The 20,599-nt window shown below is 41.9% G+C and overlaps 1 protein-coding gene across 1 annotated transcript in view; it reads right to left on the bottom strand.

Annotated features, from left to right (window-relative positions):
- The window catches only part of LOC139424171 (unconventional myosin-XV-like), a 136,730-nt gene that overhangs the window by 2,523 nt on the left and 113,608 nt on the right, over positions 1-20,599 (bottom strand). The window contains exons 54-63 of the mRNA XM_071175854.1: positions 20,495-20,567; positions 20,167-20,240; positions 20,001-20,083; positions 19,578-19,708; positions 17,531-17,625; positions 16,470-16,547; positions 15,683-15,779; positions 15,129-15,289; positions 14,233-14,366; positions 1,840-1,973 (exon numbers count right to left, since the gene is read on the bottom strand). Coding sequence (XP_071031955.1) covers positions 1,840-1,973; positions 14,233-14,366; positions 15,129-15,289; positions 15,683-15,779; positions 16,470-16,547; positions 17,531-17,625; positions 19,578-19,708; positions 20,001-20,083; positions 20,167-20,240; positions 20,495-20,567 — 1,060 coding nt within the window. The remainder of the gene's footprint in view (positions 1-1,839; positions 1,974-14,232; positions 14,367-15,128; positions 15,290-15,682; positions 15,780-16,469; positions 16,548-17,530; positions 17,626-19,577; positions 19,709-20,000; positions 20,084-20,166; positions 20,241-20,494; positions 20,568-20,599) is intronic.

Here is a 20,599-nt window from a genome sequence, read left to right on the forward strand (position 1 = left end):
GCAGGTAGCGTTCTCCACCAAACTTTACAGTTGGCACTATGCATTGGGGCAGGTAGCGTTCTCCTGGCATCCGCCAAAACCCAGATTCGTCCATCGGACTGCCAGACGGTGAAGTGTTAATTATCACTCCATAGAACGCGTTTCCATTGCTCCACAGCCCAATGGCGGTGAGCTGTACACCACTCCAGCCGACGCTTGGCATAGAGCATGATGATGATCTCAGGCTTGTGTGCGGCTGCTCGGCCATGGAAACCCATTTCATGACGCTCCCTACGAACACTTATTGTGTTGACGTTGCTTCCAGAGAAAGTTTGGAACTCGGTAGTGATGTGTTGCAACCGAAGACAGATGATGTTTACACACTATAGGCTTCAGCACACGGCGGTCCCCTTCTGTGAGCTTGTGTGTCCTACCACTCTGCGGTCCTGTTCTGTGAGCTTGTGTGGCCTACCACTCTGCGGTCCTGTTCTGTGAGCTTGTGTGTCCTACCACTCTGCGGTCCTGTTCTGTGAGCTTGTGTGGCCTACCACTCTGCGGTCCTGTTCTGTGAGCTTGTGTGGCCTACCACTCTGCGGTCCTGTTCTGTGAGCTTGTGTGGCCTACCACTCTGCGGTCCTGTTCTGTGAGCTTGTGTGTCCTACCACTCTGCGGTCTTGTTCTGTGAGGTTGTGTGTCCTACCACTCTGCGGTCCTGTTCTGTGAGGTTGTGTGTCCTACCACTCTGCGGTCCTGTTCTGTGAGCTTGTGTGGCCTACCACTCTTGCGGTCCTGTTCTGTGAGCTTGTGTGGCCTACCACTCTGCGGTCCTGTTCTGTGAGGTTGTGTGTCCTACCACTCTGCGGTCCTGTTCTGTGAGCTTGTGTGGCCTACAACTCTGCGGTCCTGTTCTGTGAGCTTGTGTGGCCTACCACTCTGCGGTCCTGTTCTGTGAGCTTGTGTGTCCTACCACTCTGCGGTCCTGTTCTGTGAGCTTGTGTGTCCTACCACTCTGCGGTCCTGTTCTGTGAGCTTGTGTGTCCTACCACTCTGCGGTCCTGTTCTGTGAGCTTGTGTGTCCTACCACTCTGCGGTCCTGTTCTGTGAGCTTGTGTGTCCTACCACTCTGCGGTCCTGTTCTGTGAGCTTGTGTGTCCTACCACTCTGCGGTCCTGTTCTGTGAGCTTGTGTGGCCTACCACTCTGCGGTCCTGTTCTGTGAGCTTGTGTGTCCTACCACTCTGCGGTCCTGTTCTGTGAGCTTGTGTGTCCTACCACTCTGCGGTCCTGTTCTGTGAGCTTGTGTGTCCTACCACTCTGCGGTCCTGTTCTGTGAGCTTGTGTGTCCTACCACTCTGCGGTCCTGTTCTGTGAGCTTGTGTGTCCTACCACTCTGCGGTCCCGTTCTGTGAGCTTGTGTGTCCTACCACTCTGCGGTCCTGTTCTGTGAGCTTGTGTGTCCTACCACTCTGCGGTCCTGTTCTGTGAGCTTGTGTGTCCTACCACTTCGCTGTTTGAGCCGTTGTCGCTCCTGAAAATGTCCACTTCACAATAACAGCACTTACAGTTGACCGGGGGCAGCTCTAGCAGGACAGCTCTAGCAGGGCAGAAAATTGACCAACTGACTTGTTGGAAAGGTGGCATCCTATGACAGAGCTACGTTGAAAGTCACTGAGCTCTTCAGTAAAGGATATTCTACTGCCAATGTTTGTCTATGGAGATTGCATGGCTGTGTGCTCGATTTGATACATCTGTCAGCAATGGGTGTGGCTGAAATAGCCAAATCCACTAAGGGGTGTCCACATACTTTTGTATATGTATTGTATGTGTATTAGTGTGTGTTAGGTGTGTGTCTGTGTCGTACCCAGAAACTGAGCTTTGGCCTGGTGCGGGTTGAGGGTCTGGACCTGCTGCATGTGCTGCGTTACCATGGTGACCCATGCCTGGGGGGGCTGCTTCCCAAACAGAAGGGGGGGGATGTACTCCGACAACTCATGGCTGGCGAGAGAAAGGATGAAAGGATAAATATATATATATATATATTTTTAATGTTTCTCAGTTCTAGGTAGTTTTTTTTTTACATTCATTGACATGATGGAGAGATGACATAGAGATTACATAGGGATGATGAAAATATTACATAGAGATGACACAGAGATTATATAGAGATGACACAGAGATTATAGAGATGACGTAAAGACGACGGACAGATGACATAGAGATGACGGAGAGATTACATAGAGATGACAAAAAGATGACGGAGAGATGACATGAGGATGACAAAAAGATTACGGAGGTATTACATAAAGATGACATAGAGATGACATAGAGATGACGGAGAGATTACATAGAGATGACAAAAAGATTACGGAGGTATTACATAAAGATGACATAGAGATGACATAGAGATGACAGAGAGATTACGTAGAGATGATGTAGATATTACATAGAGATTACATAGAGATGACATAGAGATTACATAGAGATGACGTAGGGATTATGTAAAGATCACATAGAGATGACATAGAGATGACGGCAAGATTACATAGAGATGTCATAGAGATGACAGCGAGATTACATAGAGATGAAAGAGAGATTGCATAAAGATGATGGAGAGATTGCATAGAGATGACGTAGAGATTACGTAGAGATTACATAGAGATGATGGAGAGATTACATAGAGATTACAGAGAGATGATGGAAAAGTACATAGAGATTACAGAGAGATTACATAGAGATTATAGAGAGATTATGGAGAGATTACATAGAGATGATGGAGAGATTACATAGAGATTACATCGAGAAGATGGAGAGATGATTGAGAGATTACATAGAGATTACATAGCGATTAAATAGAGATTACATAGAGATGATGGAGAGATTACATAGAGATTACATAGAGATGATGGAGAGATGATGGAGAGATTACATAGAGATTACATAGAGATGATGGAGAGATTACATAGAGATGACATAGAGATGATGGATAGATTACATACAGATGACATAGAGATTGCAGAGAGATTACATAGAGATGATGGAGAGATTATATAGAGATGATGGAGAGATGATGTAGAGATTACATAGAGATTACATAGGGATGATGGAGAGATTACATAGAGATTACATAGAGATGATGGATAGATTACATAGAGATGATGAGAGATTACATAGAGATGGAGAGATTACATAGAGATTACATCGAGAAGATGGAGAGATGATTGAGAGATTACATAGAGATTACATAGCGATTAAATAGAGATTACATAGAGATGATGGAAAGATGATGGAGAGATTACATAGAGATTACATAGAGATGATGGAGAGATTACATAGAGATGACATAGAGATGATGGATAGATTACATACAGATGACTTAGAGATTGCAGAGAGATTACATAGAGATGATGGAGAGATTACATAGAGATGATGGAGAGATGATGTAGAGATTACATAGAGATTACATAGAGATGATGGAGAGATGATGGAGAGATTACTTAGAGATGACATAGGGATGATGGAGAGATTACAAGATCGCATAGCAGTTCAGACGTCTTTTGTCCTCGTCTTGTCGTGTCCTGTATATATATATATTTACAACTTTTTTCACATACATTTTATTTTTATTTTCCATCAACTCATCTTCTAAACACTCTCCTGCAACCAGCCTCACCAATTTATATTTATAAAAAATTATTATTTACCTCAGATCTGTAATCCTCCAAGAAGCTAGCCAGAAACTCCAAGAAGCTAGCCAGAAACTAGCCAGAAGCTAGCCAGGAGCTAGCCCAGAAGCTAATCCAGAAGCTAATCAGAAGCTAGTTAGCTTCTTTACTGGCAAATCGTTAGTATTCAGCTAACCACGGTTTGTGGTCATCAGCTATCCTTTAGCTCGAAAATCTATCGCCAGTTTTGTACGGCGCAGCGCGGCTCGGAACGAACATACCGGACCAATTTTTCTCTCCATGTCCCTGGATTTCAACTGCTCTCTGGACATTCATACCCGGATCTCACAGCTAGCTAGCTGCTATCCGTGTGACAGTCGGCTTTCGTCGATTCCGGAGCAAACATCGATTGTTCCGGTGCTAGCCAGCTCCGTCAATCACTCCTGAGTTCCATCATTCACTCCTGGGCTGCAGTCACCTATCCGGACCCGTTTCACTGCCTACGCGGAGCCCCACCGGGCCTTCACAACTGGACTGCCGACGTTATCTACCTGAAGGAGATCCGGCTGGCTCCTCTGTCGCGACGTTACCTGAACGCCCATCTGCGGCCCGCTAACCGTTAGCTGTCTTACCGGCTGCTATCTGAATAGACAATCGGACAATTTATTTATTTTTATTATTATTATGTTTTCTTCTCGGGCCTCTATAACTATATCTATTGTTCTTATTTTTGTTGTTGTTGTGTGATTTGGATTAATCCCCTCTACCTCACGGAACCCCACTAATCTACTGACCGAACGCAAGAGGTGGCTAACAACAGACTCCATCCTATGCTAGCTTGCTACCGGTTGGCTTGGCTAGCTGTCTAAATCGCCGTGACCCTCAACCAACCTCTCCACTCACTGGACCCTTTTGATCACTCGACTAAGCATGCCTCTCCTTAATGTCAATATGTCTTGTCCATTGCTGTTCTGGTTAGTGTTTATTGGCTTATTTCACTGTAGAGCCTCTAGTCCTGCTCACTATACCTTATCCAACCTATTAGTTCCACCACCCACACATGCAATGACATCTCCTGGTTTCAATGATGTTTCTAGAGACAATATCTCTCTCTTCATCACTCAATACCTAGGTTTACCTCCACTGTATTCACATCCTACCTTACCTTTGTCTGTACATTATACCTTGATGCTATTTTATCGCCCCCAGAAACCTCCTTTTACTCTCTGTTCCAGACGTTCTAGACGACCAATTCTTATTGCTTTTAGTCGCACCCTTATTCTACTCCTCCTATGTTCCTCTGGCGATGTAGAGGTGAATCCAGGCCCTGCAGTGCCTAGCTCCATTCCTATTCCCCAGGCGCTCTCTTTTGACGACTTCTGTAACCGTAATAGCCTTGGTTTCATGCATGTTAACATTAGAAGCCTCCTCCCTAAGTTTGTTCTATTCACTGCTTTAGCACACTCTGCCAACCCGGATGTTCTAGCTGTGTCTGAATCCTGGCTTAGGAAGACCACCAAAAATTCAGACATTTTAATTCCAAACTACAACATTTTCAGACAAGATAGAACTGCCAAAGGGGGCGGTGTTGCAATCTACTGCAAAGATAGCCTGCAGAGTTCTGTCCTACTATCCAGGTCTGTACCCAAACAATTTGAACTTCTACTTTTAAAAATCCACCTCTCTAAAAACAAGTCTCTCACCGTTGCCGCCTGCTATAGACCACCCTCTGCCCCCAGCTGTGCTCTGGACACCATATGTGAACTGATTGCCCCCCATCTATCTTCAGAGCTCGTGCTGCTAGGCGACCTAAACTGGAACATGCTTAACACCCCAGCCATCCTACAATCTAAACTTGATGCCCTCAATCTCACACAAATTATCAATGAACCTACCAGGTACCTCCCCAAAGCCTTAAACATGGGCACCCTCATAGATATCATCCTAACCAACTTCCCCTCTAAATACACCTCTGCTGTCTTCAACCAAGATCTCAGCGATCACTGCCTCATTGCCTGCATCCGTAATGGGTCAGCGGTCAAACGACCTCCTCTCATCACTGTAAAACGCTCCCTGAAACACTTCAGCAAGCAGGCCTTTCTAATCGGCCTGGCCGGGGTATCCTGGAAGGATATTGACCTCATCCCGTCAGTAGAGGATGCCTGGATATTTTTTAAAAATGCCTTCCTAACCATCTTAAATAAACATGCCCCATTCAAGAAATTTAGAACCAGGAACAGATATAGCCCTTGGTTCTCCCCAGACCTGACTGCCCTTAACCAACACAAAAACATCCTATGGCGTTCTGCATTAGCATCGAACAGCCCCCGTGATATGCAGCTGTTCAGGGAAGCTAGAAACCATTATACACAGGCAGTTAGAAAAGCCAAGGCTAGCTTTTTCAAGCAGAAATTTGCTTCTTGCAACACTAACTCAAAAAAGTTCTGGGACACTGTAAAGTCCATGGAGAATAAGAACACCTCCTCCCAGCTGCCCACTGCACTGAAGATAGGAAACACTGTCACCACTGATAAATCCACCATAATTGAAAATTTCAATAAGCATTTTTCTACTTCTGGCCATGCTTTCCACCTGGCTACTCCTACCCCTGTCAACAGCACTGCACCCCCAACAGCAACTCGCCCAAGCCTTCCCCATTTCTCCTTCTCCCAAATCCATTCAGCTGATGTTCTGAAAGAGCTGCAAAATCTGGACCCCTACAAATCAGCCGGGCTAGACAATCTGGACCCTTTCTTTCTAAAATTATCTGCCGAAATTGTTGCCACCCCTATTACTAGCCTGTTCAACCTCTCTTTCGTGTCGTCTGAGATTCCCAAAGATTGGAAAGCAGCTGCGGTCATCCCCCTCTTCAAAGGGGGGGACACTCTTGACCCAAACTGCTACAGACCTATATCTATCCTACCATGCCTTTCTAAGGTCTTCGAAAGCCAAGTCAACAAACAGATTACCGACCATTTCGAATCTCACCATACCTTCTCTGCTATGCAATCTGGTTTCAGAGCTGGTCATGGGTGCACCTCAGCCACGCTCAAGGTCCTAAACGATATCTTAACCGCCATCGATAAGAAACATTACTGTGCAGCCGTATTCATTGATCTGGCCAAGGCTTTCGACTCTGTCAATCACCACATCCTCATCGGCAGACTCAACAGCCGTGGTTTCTCAAATGATTGTCTCGCCTGGTTCACCAACTACTTCTCTGATAGAGTTCAGTGTGTCAAATCGGAGGGTCTGTTGTCCGGACCTCTGGCAGTCTCTATGGGGGTGCCACAGGGTTCAATTCTTGGACCGACTCTCTTCTCTGTATACATCAATGAGGTCGCTCTTGCTGCTGGTGAGTCTCTGATCCACCTCTACGCAGACGACACCATTCTGTGTTATTCCGGCCCTTCTTTGGACACTGTGTTAACAACCCTCCAGGCAAGCTTCAATGCCATACAACTCTCCTTCCGTGGCCTCCAATTGCTCTTAAATACAAGTAAAACTAAATGCATGCTCTTCAACCGATCGCTACCTGCACCTACCCGCCTGTCCAACATCACTACTCTGGACGGCTCTGACTTAGAATACGTGGACAACTACAAATACTTAGGTGTCTGGTTAGACTGCAAACTCTCCTTCCAGACCCATATCAAACATCTCCAATCCAAAGTTAAATCTAGAATTGGCTTCCTATTTCGCAACAAAGCATCCTTCACTCATGCTGCCAAACATACCCTTGTAAAACTGACCATCCTACCAATCCTCGACTTTGGCGATGTAATTTACAAAATAGCCTCCAATACCTTACTCAACAAATTGGATGCAGTCTATCACAGTGCAATCCGTTTTGTCACCAAAGCCCCATATACTACCCACCATTGCGACCTGTACGCTCTCGTTGGCTGGCCCTCGCTTCATACTCGTCGCCAAACCCACTGGCTCCATGTCATCTACAAGACCCTGCTAGGTAAAGTCCCCCCTTATCTCAGCTCGCTGGTCACCATAGCATCTCCCACCTGTAGCACACGCTCCAGCAGGTATATCTCTCTAGTCACCCCCAAAACCAATTCTTTCTTTGGCCGCCTCTCTTTCCAGTTCTCTGCTGCCAATGACTGGAACGAACTACAAAAATCTCTGAAACTGGAAACACTTATCTCCCTCACTAGCCTTTAAGCACCAACTGTCAGAGCAGCTCACAGATTACTGCACCTGTACATAGCCCACCTATAATTTAGCCCTATCAACTACCTCTTTCCCAACTGTATTTCATTTATTTATTTATTTTGCTCCTTTGCACCCCATTATTTTTATTTCTACTTTGCACATTCTTCCATTGCAAAACTACCATTCCAGTGTTTTACTTGCTATATTGTATTTCCCTTGCCACCAAGGCCTTTTTTGCCTTTACCTCCCTTCTCACCTCATTTGCTCACATTGTATATAGACTTGTTTATACTTTATTATTGACTGTATGTTTGTTTTACTCCATGTGTAACTCTGTGTTGTTGTATCTGTCGAACTGCTTTGCTTTATCTTGGCCAGGTCGCAATTGTAAATGAGAACTTGTTCTCAACTTGCCTACCTGGTTAAATAAAGGTAAAATAAATTAATAAATACATAAATTACATAGAGATTACATAGAGATGATGGATAGATTACATAGAGATGATGGAGAGATGATGGGAGATTACATAGAGATGATGGAGAGATTACATAGAGATTACATCGAGAAGATGGAGAGATGATGGAGACATTACATAGAGTTTACATAGAGATTAAATAGAGATTACATAGAGATTACATAGAGATGATGGAGAGATTACATAGAGATTACATAGAGATGATGGAGATTTTACATAGAGATTACACAGAGATGATGGAGAGATTACATAGAGATGATGGAGAGATTACATGGAGATGATGAGAGATTACATAGAGATGGAGATATTACATAGAGATTACATCGAGAAGATGGAGAGATGATTGAGAGATTACATAGCGATTAAATAGAGATTACATAGAGATGATGGAGAGATTACATAGAGATTACATAGAGATGATGGAGAGATGATGGAGAGATTATATAGAGATTACATAGAGATGATAGAGAGATTACATAGAGATGACATAGAGATGATGGATAGATTACATACAGATGACTTAGAGATTGCAGAGAGATTACATAGAGATGATGGAGAGATTACATAGAGATGATGGAGAGATGATGTAGAGATTACATAGAGATTAAATAGAGATGATGGAGAGATGATGGAGAGATTACTTAGAGATGACATAGGGATGATGGAGAGATTACATAGAGATTACATAGAGATGATGGATAGATTACATAGAGATGATGGAGAGATTACATAGAGATTACATCGAGAAGATGGAGAGATGATTGAGAGATTACATAGAGATTACATAGAGATGATGGAGAGATGATGGAGAGATTACTTAGAGATGACATAGGGATGATGGATAGATTACATAGAGATTACATAGAGATGATGGAGAGATTACATAAAGATGATGGAGAGATGATGGAGAGATTACATAGAGATGATGGAGAGATTACATAGAGATGATGGAGAGATTTCATAGAGATGATGGAGAGATGAGGGAAAGATTACATAGAGATTACATAGAGATTACATAGAGATGATGGAGAGAGGACGGAGAAATTACAGAGAGATTACATAGAGATTACATAGAGATGATGGAGAGATTACATAGAGATTATGGAGAGATTACGGAGAGATGATGGAGAGATTACATAGAGATGATGGAGAGATGATGGAGAGATTACATAGAGATTACATAGAGATGATGGAGAGATTACATAGAGATGATGGAGAGATTACATAGAGATGACATAGAGATGATGGATAGATTACATACAGATGATTTAGAGATTGCAGAGAGATTACATAGAGATGATGGAGAGATTACATAGAGATGATGGAGAGATGATGTAGAGATTACATAGAGATTACATAGAGATGATGGAGAGATGATGGAGAGATTACTTAGATGTGACATAGGGATGATGGAGAGATTACATAGAGATTACATAGAGATGATGGATAGATTACATAGAGATGATGGAGAGATGATGGGAGATTACATAGAGATGATGGAGAGATTACATAGAGATTACATCGAGAAGATGGAGAGATGATTGAGAGATTACATAGAGATTACATAGCGATTAAATAGAGATTACATAGAGATGATGGAGAGATTACAGAGATTACATAGAGATGATGGAGAGATGATGGAGAGATTACACAGAGATTACATAGAGATGATGGAGAGATTACATAGAGATGACATAGAGATGATGGATAGTTTACATACAGATGATTTAGAGATTGCAGAGAGATTACATAGAGATGATGGAGAGATTACATAGAGATGATGGAGAGATGATGTAGAGATTACATAGAGATTACATAGAGATGATGGAGAGATGATGGAGAGATTACTTAGATATGACATAGGGATGATGGATAGATTACACAGAGATTACATAGAGATGATGGAGAGATTACATAAAGATGATGGAGAGATGATGGAGAGATTACATAGAGATGATGGAGAGATGATGGAGAGATTACATAGAGATGATGGAGAGATTACATAGAGATGATGGAGAGATGATGGAGAGATTACATAGAGATTACATAGAGATTACATAGAGATGATGGAGAGAGGACGGAGAAATTACAGAGAGATTACATAGAGATTACATAGAGATGATGTAGAGATTACATAGAGATGATGGAGAGATTACGGAGAGATGATGGAGAGATTACATAGAGATGATGGAGAGATGATGGAGAGATTACATAGAGATTACATAGAGATGATGGAGAGATTACATAGAGATGATGGAGAGAGGACGGAGAGATTACAGAGAGATTACCTAGAGATTACATAGAGATTACATAGAGATGATGGAGAGATTACTGGTTACTGATTATTGGGAGAGGTGTTGCTGTATACAGTGCATTTGGAAAGTATTCTGACCCATTTCCACATTTTGTTACGTTACATCCTTATTAAATGGATTATATTACATTTTGTCCTCATCAATCTACACACAATACCCCGCAATGACGTCACAATACCCCACAATGACGTCACAATACCCCATAATGACATCACAAACCTCATAATGACATCACAATACCCCATAATGACATCACAATACCCCACAATGACATCACAATACCTCATAATGACATCACAATACCCCATAATGACATCACAATACCCCATAATAACATCACAATACCTCATGATGAAAAAGCGAAAACACATTGTTATAAAGGACTCTCAAACCATGAGGAAACAAGATTCTCTGGTCTGATGAAACCATGATTGAACTATTTGGCCTGAGTGCCAAGTCTGTAGGAAACGTCTGGAGGAAACCTGGCACCATCCCTACGGTGAAACATGGTGGTGGAAGCATTTTGCTGTGGGGATGTTTTTCAGCGGCAGGGACTGGGAGACTAGTCAGGATCGAGGGAAAGATGAACGGAGCAAAGTACAGAGAGATCGTTGATGAAAACCTGCTCCAGAGCGCTCAGGATCTCAGACTGGGGCGAAGGTTCACCTTCCAACAGGACAACGACCCTAAGCACACAGCCAAGACAACGCAGGAGTGGCTTCGGGAGAAGTCTCTGAATGTCCTTGAGTGGCCCAGCCAGAGCCCGGACTTGAATTTGATGGAACATCTCTGGAGAGACCTGAAAATAGCTGTGCAGCAACTCTGCCCATCCAACATGACAGAGCTTGCGAGGATCTGCAGAGAAGAATGGGAGAAACTCCCCAAATACAGGTGTGCCAAGCTTGTAGCGTCATACCCAAGAAGACTCTAGGCTGTAATCGCTGCCAAAGGTGCTTCAACAAAGTACTGAGTAAATGGTCTGAATATTTACAGTACCAGTCAAAAGTGTCAGAACACCTACTCATTCAAGGGTTTTATTTAATTTTTACTATTTTCTACATTGTAGTATAATAGTGAAGACATCAACACTATGAAATAACACATATGGAATCATGTAGTAATCAAAAAAAGTATTAAACAAATCAAAATATATTTTAGATTTTAGATTCTTCAAATTGCCACCCTTTGCCATGATGACAGCTTTGCACACTCTTGGCATTCTCTCAACCAGCTTCATGAGGAAGTCACCTGGAATGCATTTCAAATAACAGGTGCACCTTGTTAAAAGTTAATTTGTGGAATTTCTTTCCTTCTTAATAATGCGTTTCAACCAATCAGTTGTGTTGTTACAAGGTAGGTGTTGTATACAGAAGATAGCCCTATAAATCCATATTATGGCAAGAAAAACTCAAATAAGCATTCTTCTCTCTCTACCCCCCTTACATCACCACACGGTCTTTCACACCTCCCAGCCCTTCTCAGCAGAGAGGAAGTGGGCAGTGTGGAGGGAATAGGCTGGGTAGACAGGATATAAGTCATTAAAGAGTTTAGAGAGAGGAAGTGATAGAATACATTGAGATGGAACACACCTGTCTTCTACTCTGTGAGTAACTATATGGTTTAATACCTGTATAGTTTAAGATCTGTATAGTTTAATATCTGTATAGTTTAATATCTGTATTGTTTAATATCTGTATAGTTTAATATCTGTATAGTTTAATATCTGTATAGTTTAATATCTGTATTGTTTAATATCTCTATAGTTTAATATCTGTATATTTTAATATCTGTATAGGTTAATATCTGTATAGTTTAATATCTGTATAGTTTAATATCTGTATATTTTAATATCTGTATAGTTTAATATCTGTATAGTTTAATATCTGTATAGTTTAATATCTGTATAGTTTAATATCTGTATATTTTAATATCTGTATAGTTTAATATCTGTAAAATTTAATATCTGTATATTTTAATATCTGTATAGGTTAATATCTGTATAGTTTAATATATTTATAGTTTAATTTCTCTATAGTTTAATATCTATATAGTTTAATGTAAACAGTGGGGCAAAAAAGTATTTAGTCAGCCACCAATTGTGCAAGTTCTCCCACTTAAAAAGATGAGAGAGGCCTGTAATTTTCATCATATGTACACTTCAACTATGACAGTTTAATATCTATATGGTTAAATATCTATATAGTTTAATATCTAAATAGTTTAATATCTAAATTGTTTAATATCTATATAGTTTAATATCTAAATAGTTTAATACCTGTATAGTTTAATATCTTTATAGTTTAATATCTGTATAGTTTAATACCTGTATAGTTTAATATCTATATAGTTTAATATCTGTATAGTTTAATACCTGTATAGTTTAATATCTATATAGTTTAATATCTGTATAGTTTAATATCTGTATAGTTTAATATCTATATAGTTTAATATCTTTATAGTTTAATATCTGTATAGTTTAATACCTGTATAGTTTAATACCTATATAGTTTAATATCTGTATAGTTTAATATCTGTATAGTTTAATATCTGTATAGTTTCATATATCTATAGTTTAACATCTGTATAGTTTAATACCTATATCATTTAATATCTATATAGTTTAATATCTGTATAGTTTAATATCTTTATAGTTTAATATCTGTATAGTTTAATATATCTATAGTTTAATATCGGTATAGTTTAATACCTGTATAGTTTAATATCTGTATAGTTTAATATATCTATAGTTTAATATCGGTATAGTTTAATACCTGTATAGTTTAATATCTGTATAGTTTAATATATCTATAGTTTAATATCGGTATAGTTTAATACCTGTATAGTTTAATATCTGTATAGTTTAATATCTGTATAGTTTAATATCTGTATAGTTTAATACCTGTATAGTTTAATATCTGTATAGTTTAATATCTGTATAGTTTAATATCTGTATAGTTTAATATCTGTATAGTTTAATATCTGTATAGTTTAATATATCTATAGTTTAATATCGGTATAGTTTAATATCTGTATAGTTTACTATATGTATAGTTTAATATCTGTATAGTTTTATATATCTATAGTTTAATACCTGTATAGTTTAATATATGTATAGTTTAATATCTGTATAGTTTTATATATCTATAGTTTAATATCTGTATAGTTTAATACCTATATAATTTAATATCTATATAGTTTAATATCTATACAGTTTAATATCTATAAGGTTTAATACCTATATAGTTTAATATCTCTATAATTTAATATCTCTATAGTTTAATATCTATATAGTTTAATATCTATGTGGTGTAATATCAATATAATGCACTGTACACGGCAACCACCTCCCCCATAATGCACTGTATACAGCAACCACCTCCCCCATAATGCACTGTACACAGCAACCACCTCTCCTATAATGCACTGTACACAGCAACCTTCTCCCCCATAATTCACTGTACACGGCAACCACCTCCCCCATAATTCACTGTACACGGCAACCACCTCCCCCATAATGCACTGTACACGGCAACCACCTCCCCCATAATGCACTGTACACGGCAACCACATCCCCCATAATGCACTGTACATGGCAACCACCTCCCCCATAATGCACTGTAATATGTGTTCTTACATGCTGGGTATGAACGTCATGTCCTTGGCTCTGTGTTGTAGAGCTGATAGTTTAGAGATCTGGAGGAAAAGCTGTTCAGAGACTTTACCTCTGGGCAGGATGTTCATCAAGCCCTTACGGTAGTCTGGAAGCACCTGTTATAAAGCATTGTAAATACAGAGCAGACTGTTATAGCTGGTTATAATGCATCATAGTGTTGTTATACCTGGTTATAATGCTTCATAGTGTTGTTATACCTGGTTATAATGCATTCTAGTGTTGTTATACCTGGTTATAATGCTTCATAGTGTTGTTATACCGGGTTATAATGCATCATTGTGTTGTTATACCTTGTTATAATGCGTCATAGTGTTGTTATATCTGGTTATAATGCTTCATAGTGTTGTTATACCTGGTTATAATGCCTCATAGTGTTGTTATACCTGGTTATAATGCATCATCGTGTTGTTATAGCTGGTTATAATGCATCCTAGTGTTGTTATACCTGGTTATAATGCATCATATCATTGTTATACCTGGTTATAATGCTTCATAGTGTTGTTATACCTGGTTATAATGCATCCTAGTGTTGTTATACCTGGTTATAATGCTTCATAGTGTTGTTATACCGGGTTATAATGCATCATTGTGTTGTTATACCTTGTTATAATGCGTCATAGTGTTGTTATACCTGGTTATAATGCACCATAGTGTTGTTATACCTGGTTATAATGCCTCATAGTGTTGTTATACCTGGTTATAATGCTTCATAGTGTTGTTATACCTGGTTTTAATGCTTCATAGTGTTGTTACACCTGGTTATAATGCATCACAGTGTTGTTATACCTGGTTATAATGCTTCATAGTGTTGTTATACCTTGTTATAATGCATGGTAAGGCAGAGTTGGTTATTATACCTGGTTATAATGCATGGTGACACAGAGCTCATTGTCAAATTTGAGCGTCTGTGTCCAGATGACCCTCCTGAACCACAGGCTGTAGTTACAGTCCATTGGCTCCGCCTCCGTAGCAATGTCCAGGATGTACTCCCTCTTATTGAGGGGACGGACATTCTCACCTGCAGAAGGACAGACAGACACAAACACATACACAAACTGTAATATTAAAGTATGGACAGTCTGACCTGTAGATAGATAGATAGATAGATAGATAGATAGATAGATAGATAGATAGATAGATAGATAGATAGACAGACAGACAGACAGACAGACAGACAGACAGACAGACAGACAGACAGACAGACAGACAGACAGACAGACAGACAGACAGACAGGCAGGCAGGCAGGCAGGTAGGCAGGCAGGCAGGCAGGCAGGCAGGCAGGCAGACAGACAGACAGACAGACAGACATTGTCTGTCTGTCTGTCTGTCTGTCTGTCTGTGTCTGTGTGTGTGTGTGTGTGTGTGTGTGTGTGTGTGTGTGTGTGTGTGTGTGTGTGTGTGTGTGTATACCTCTTTTCGTGACCAGGAAGACAGCGTACTCGTCAACGGCCTCCAGTCTGTGTAAACCCATCTCGTAACACAGCTCCTCTATCACGTCCAGCGCCACCTGCAGCACAGGAGGACAAATGATCAGCACCCACTGTAATACAGAGAGAGAGAGTTACACACAACAGAACATGATCAGAAACCACTGTAAAACAGAGAGAGAGATACACACAACAGAACATGATCAGAAACCACTGTAATACACAGAGAGAGAGAAAGATACACACAACAGAACATGATCAGAACCCACTGTAATACACAGAGTTACACACAACAGAACATGATCAGAACCCACTGTAATACACAGAGTTACACACAACAGAACATGATCAGAACCCACTGTAATACACAGAGATACACACAACAGAACATGATCAGAACCCACTGTAATACACAGAGAGAGAGTTACACACAACAGAACATGATCAGAACCCACTGTAATGCACAGAGATACACACAACAGAACATGATCAGAACCCACTGTAATACACAGAGTTACACACAACAGAACATGATCAGAACCCACTGTAATACACAGAGATACACACAACAGAACATGATCAGAACCCACTGTAATACACAGAGTTACACACAACAGAACATGATCAGAACCCACTGTAATACACAGAGATACACACAACAGAACATGATCAGAACCCACTGTAATACACAGAGATACACACAACAGAACATGATCAGAAACCACAGACAGAAGAGACAGAAGGGAACAGACACAGTCTAGCAGACTCACAGAGCACGTCTTGATCTTCAGGTGCCGTTCGATGCCTCCTGGGAACAGGAACAGTTGTCGCTTGGAGCTCCTCCCCGCCTGTTAGAGGTCAGCGGTTAGACAGTAGAGATCAGGGGTTAGACATTAGAGGTCAGAGGTTAGACAGTAGAGGTCAGGGGTTAGACAGTAGAGGTCAGGTGTTAGACAGTAGAGGTCAGGGGTTAGACATCAGGGGTTAGACATTAGAGGTCAGGGATTAAACAATAGAGGTCAGGGGTTAGACATCAGGGGTTAGACAGTAGAGGTCAGGGGTCAGACATTAGAGGTCAGGGGTTAGACATCAGGGGTTAGACAGTAGAGGTCAGGGGTTAGACAGTAGAGGTCAGGGGTTAGACATTAGAGGTCAGGGGTTAGACGCCAGGGGTTAGACATTAGAGGTCCGGGGTTAGACGTCAGGGGTTAGACAGTAGAGGTCAGGGGTTAGACAGTAGAGGTCAGGGGTCAGACATTAGAGATCAGGGGTCAGACGTCAGGGGTTAGACATTAGAGGTCAGGGGTTAAACATTAGAGGTCAGGGGTTAAACAGTAGAGGTCAGAGGTTAGACGTTAGAGGTCAGGGCTTAGACATTAGAGGTCAGGGCTTAGACATTAGAGGTCAGGGGTTAGATGTTAGAGGTCAGGGGTTAAACAGTAGAGGTCAGGGGTTAGACATTAGAGGTCAGGGGTTAGACAGTAGACGTCAGGGGTTAGACAGTAGAGGTCAGGGGTTAGACGTTAGAGGTTAGACATTAGAGGTCAGGAGTTAGACATTAGAGGTCAGGGGTTAGACGTTAGCGGTCAGGGTTAGAAATTAGAGGTCAGGGGTTAGGGGTTAGAGGTCAGGGGTTAGACAGTAGAGGTCAGGGGTTAGACGTTAGAGGTCATGCGCTATCCAAACTATTTGTACATTTTTCATACTAAATCTTGGGGGGAATGTTCCAATGCTAGTGATCATTACTGTGCACCACAGGTCAGAGGTCAAGGGTAAGGACCAGGGGTAAAGGGTTAAGGTTAGGAGTTAGGCGTGAGAGGTGAGAACTAACCACCGTAGCTTTCAGTTCCATGCTGCTGGGAGGAATGATGCGTCCTCCGTACCGATAGGTCTTCCTCAGGTTCTGCTCACAAGCCTTTGATATGCCTATGGAGAACACGTTAACAATATACCTAGTAATACACAGCACCATTACGTGGAGAATAGACATTAACAACATACCTAGTAATACACAGAGACATTACCTGGAGAATACACACGAACAATATACCTAGTAATACACAGAGACATTACCTGGAGAATACACACTAACAACATACCTAGTAATACACAGATACATTACCTGGAGAATACACACTAACAATATACCTAGTAATACACAGAGACATTACCTTGAGAATACACACTAACAATATACCTAGTAATACACAGAGACATTACCTGGAGAATACACACTAACAATATACCTAGTAATACACAGCACCATTACCTGGAGAATAGACACTAACAATATACCTATCAATACACAGAGACATTACCTGGAGAATACACACTAACAATATACCTATCAATACACAGAGACATTACCTGGAGAATACACACTAACAATATACCTATCCTGAAACAGGAAGACAACTACCCTGAACTAGGAAGACACCTACCCTGAAACAGGAAGACAACTACCCTGAACTAGGAAGACACCTACCCTGAAACAGGTAGACACCTACACTGAAACAGGAAGATACCTACCCTGAAACAGGTAGACACCTACCCTGAAACAGGAAGACACCTACCCTGAAACAGGAAGACACCTACCCTGAAACAGGAAGACACCTACCCTGAAACAGGAAGACACCCACCCTGGAACAGGAAGACACCTACCCTGAAACAGGAAGACACCTACCCTGAAACAGGAAGACACCTACCCTGAAACAGGAAGACACCTACCCTGGAACAGGAAGACACCTACCCTGAAACAGGAAGACACCTACCCTGAAACAGGAAGACACCTACCCTGAAACAGGAAGACACCTACCCTGGAACAGGAAGACACCTACCCTGAAACAGGAAGACACCTACCCTGGAACAGGAAGACACCTACCCTGAAACAGGAAGACACCCACCCTGAAACAGGAAGACACCTACCCTGGAACAGGAAGACACCTACCCTGAAACAGGAAGACACCTACCCTGAAACAGGAAGACACCTACCCTGAAACAGGAAGACAGCTACCCTGGAACAGGAAGACACCTACCCTGGAACAGGAAGACACCTACCCTGGAACAGGAAGACACCTACCCTGAAACAGGAAGACACCTACCCTGGAACAGGAAGACACCTACCCTGAAACAGGAAGACACCCACCCTGAAACAGGAAGACACCTACCCTGGAACAGGAAGACACCTACCCTGGAACAGGAAGACACCTACCCTGAAACAGGAAGACACCCACCCTGAAACAGGAAGACACCCACCCTGGAACAGGAAGACACCTACCCTGAAACAGGAAGACACCTACCCTGGAACAGGAAGACACCTACCCTGAAACAGGAAGACACCCACCCTGAAACAGGAAGACACCCACCCTGAAACAGGAAGACACCCACCCTGGAACAGGATGTCATGTATTGTCATGTTGTGTCTTTCTGTCCTTTCCTTTCACCCTGTCTCCCTCTGCTGGTCGTACTAGGTTACCGTTTCTGTCCCTCTTTCCCCCAGCTGTTCCTTGTCTTCTCTGACTACCTCATTCACCCCTTTTCCCACCTGTTCCCTTTTTCCCTCTGATTAGGTCCCTATATCTCTCTCTGTTTCTGCTCCTGTCTTTGTCGGATTCTTGTTTGTGTGTCTCATGCCTGAACCAGACTATCATCGTGTTTGCTGCAACCTTGTCCTGTCCTGTCGGAATCTACCTGTCCATCTGAGCCCACGTGTGTTCATCATTAAAGAAACTCTGTTTGTTAATTCGCTTTTGGGTCCTCATTCACGCACCTGACACAGGAAGACACCTACCCTGGAACAGGAAGACACCTACCCTGGAACAGGAAGACACCTACCCTGGAACAGGAAGACACCTACCCTGGAACAGGAAGACACCTACCCTGAAACACTACTCCCTGGCTGCGGGAGGCGTTCTGTAGGAACTTCAACAGGAAGGGCTTCAGGACCTCAGAGCAACGGTGGAACGCAGTCAGGATGTAAAGCAACCTCCAGCCACGCTGACAACTGTCCCTTAAGGTTAGAGGTTCAAGGTTAGAGGTCAGAGTCAGAGGTCAGGATTAGAGTTAGAGGTCAGGGGTTAGAGGTCAGGGGTTAAAGGTCAGTGATTAGAGTTAGGGTCTTACAGTTTAGAACTGGTGTTTCCTGTAATCTGTTTGAGGTGTTGACTGTAGGGTCAGGGGTCAGAGGTCAGGGGTTAGAGTTAGGGTCTTACGGTTTAGAACTGGTGTTTCCTGTATTCTGTTTGAGGTGTTGACTGTAGGGTCAGGGGTCAGAGGTCAGGGGGTTAGAGTTAGGGTCTTACGGTTTAGAGCTGGTGTTTCCTGTAATCTGTTTGAGGATTTGACAGTAGGCTTCATCCTTCATCAGACCAAACTGTCCAATCAGCTAGAGAGAGGGAGAACACACACATCACAGAGACGCCGGAAACACAACACAAAACCACCAACTGTTAACGGTGTGGGTGTTACCTTCAGGAAGGTGTTGACTACTTCTTGTTCTGTCAGGCCCTTCAGGGGGTGGTCTCCCATAAAACGCATCACCGCTATGAACATGACATAACAGGACATACTGTGACATAGCAGGACATAGTAGGACATAGCAGGACATAGTAGGGCATGACATACCATGACTTAACATTTTTTTTTTAAATGTTTTTTTTATTTCACCTTTATTTAACCAGGTAGGCCCATGACATGAAATGACATGAAAAAGGCATAAAATTACATAGCACGACATAGCATGACAAAGCATGACAAAGCATGGGCATAGCATGACATAGTGTGACATATAACTTACATAGGAAGATGTCTGTAGCCACTCTGTTCATAGCAGGGTCAGTGAACTCTATCAGAGATTCAGACAGCGGAGACTGGGGGGGGAGGTATAATAAAAAAGTTAGGG

The sequence above is a fragment of the Oncorhynchus clarkii genome, chromosome 13, assembly GCF_045791955.1.
Source record: "Oncorhynchus clarkii lewisi isolate Uvic-CL-2024 chromosome 13, UVic_Ocla_1.0, whole genome shotgun sequence".
Taxonomy (NCBI): domain Eukaryota; kingdom Metazoa; phylum Chordata; class Actinopteri; order Salmoniformes; family Salmonidae; genus Oncorhynchus; species Oncorhynchus clarkii.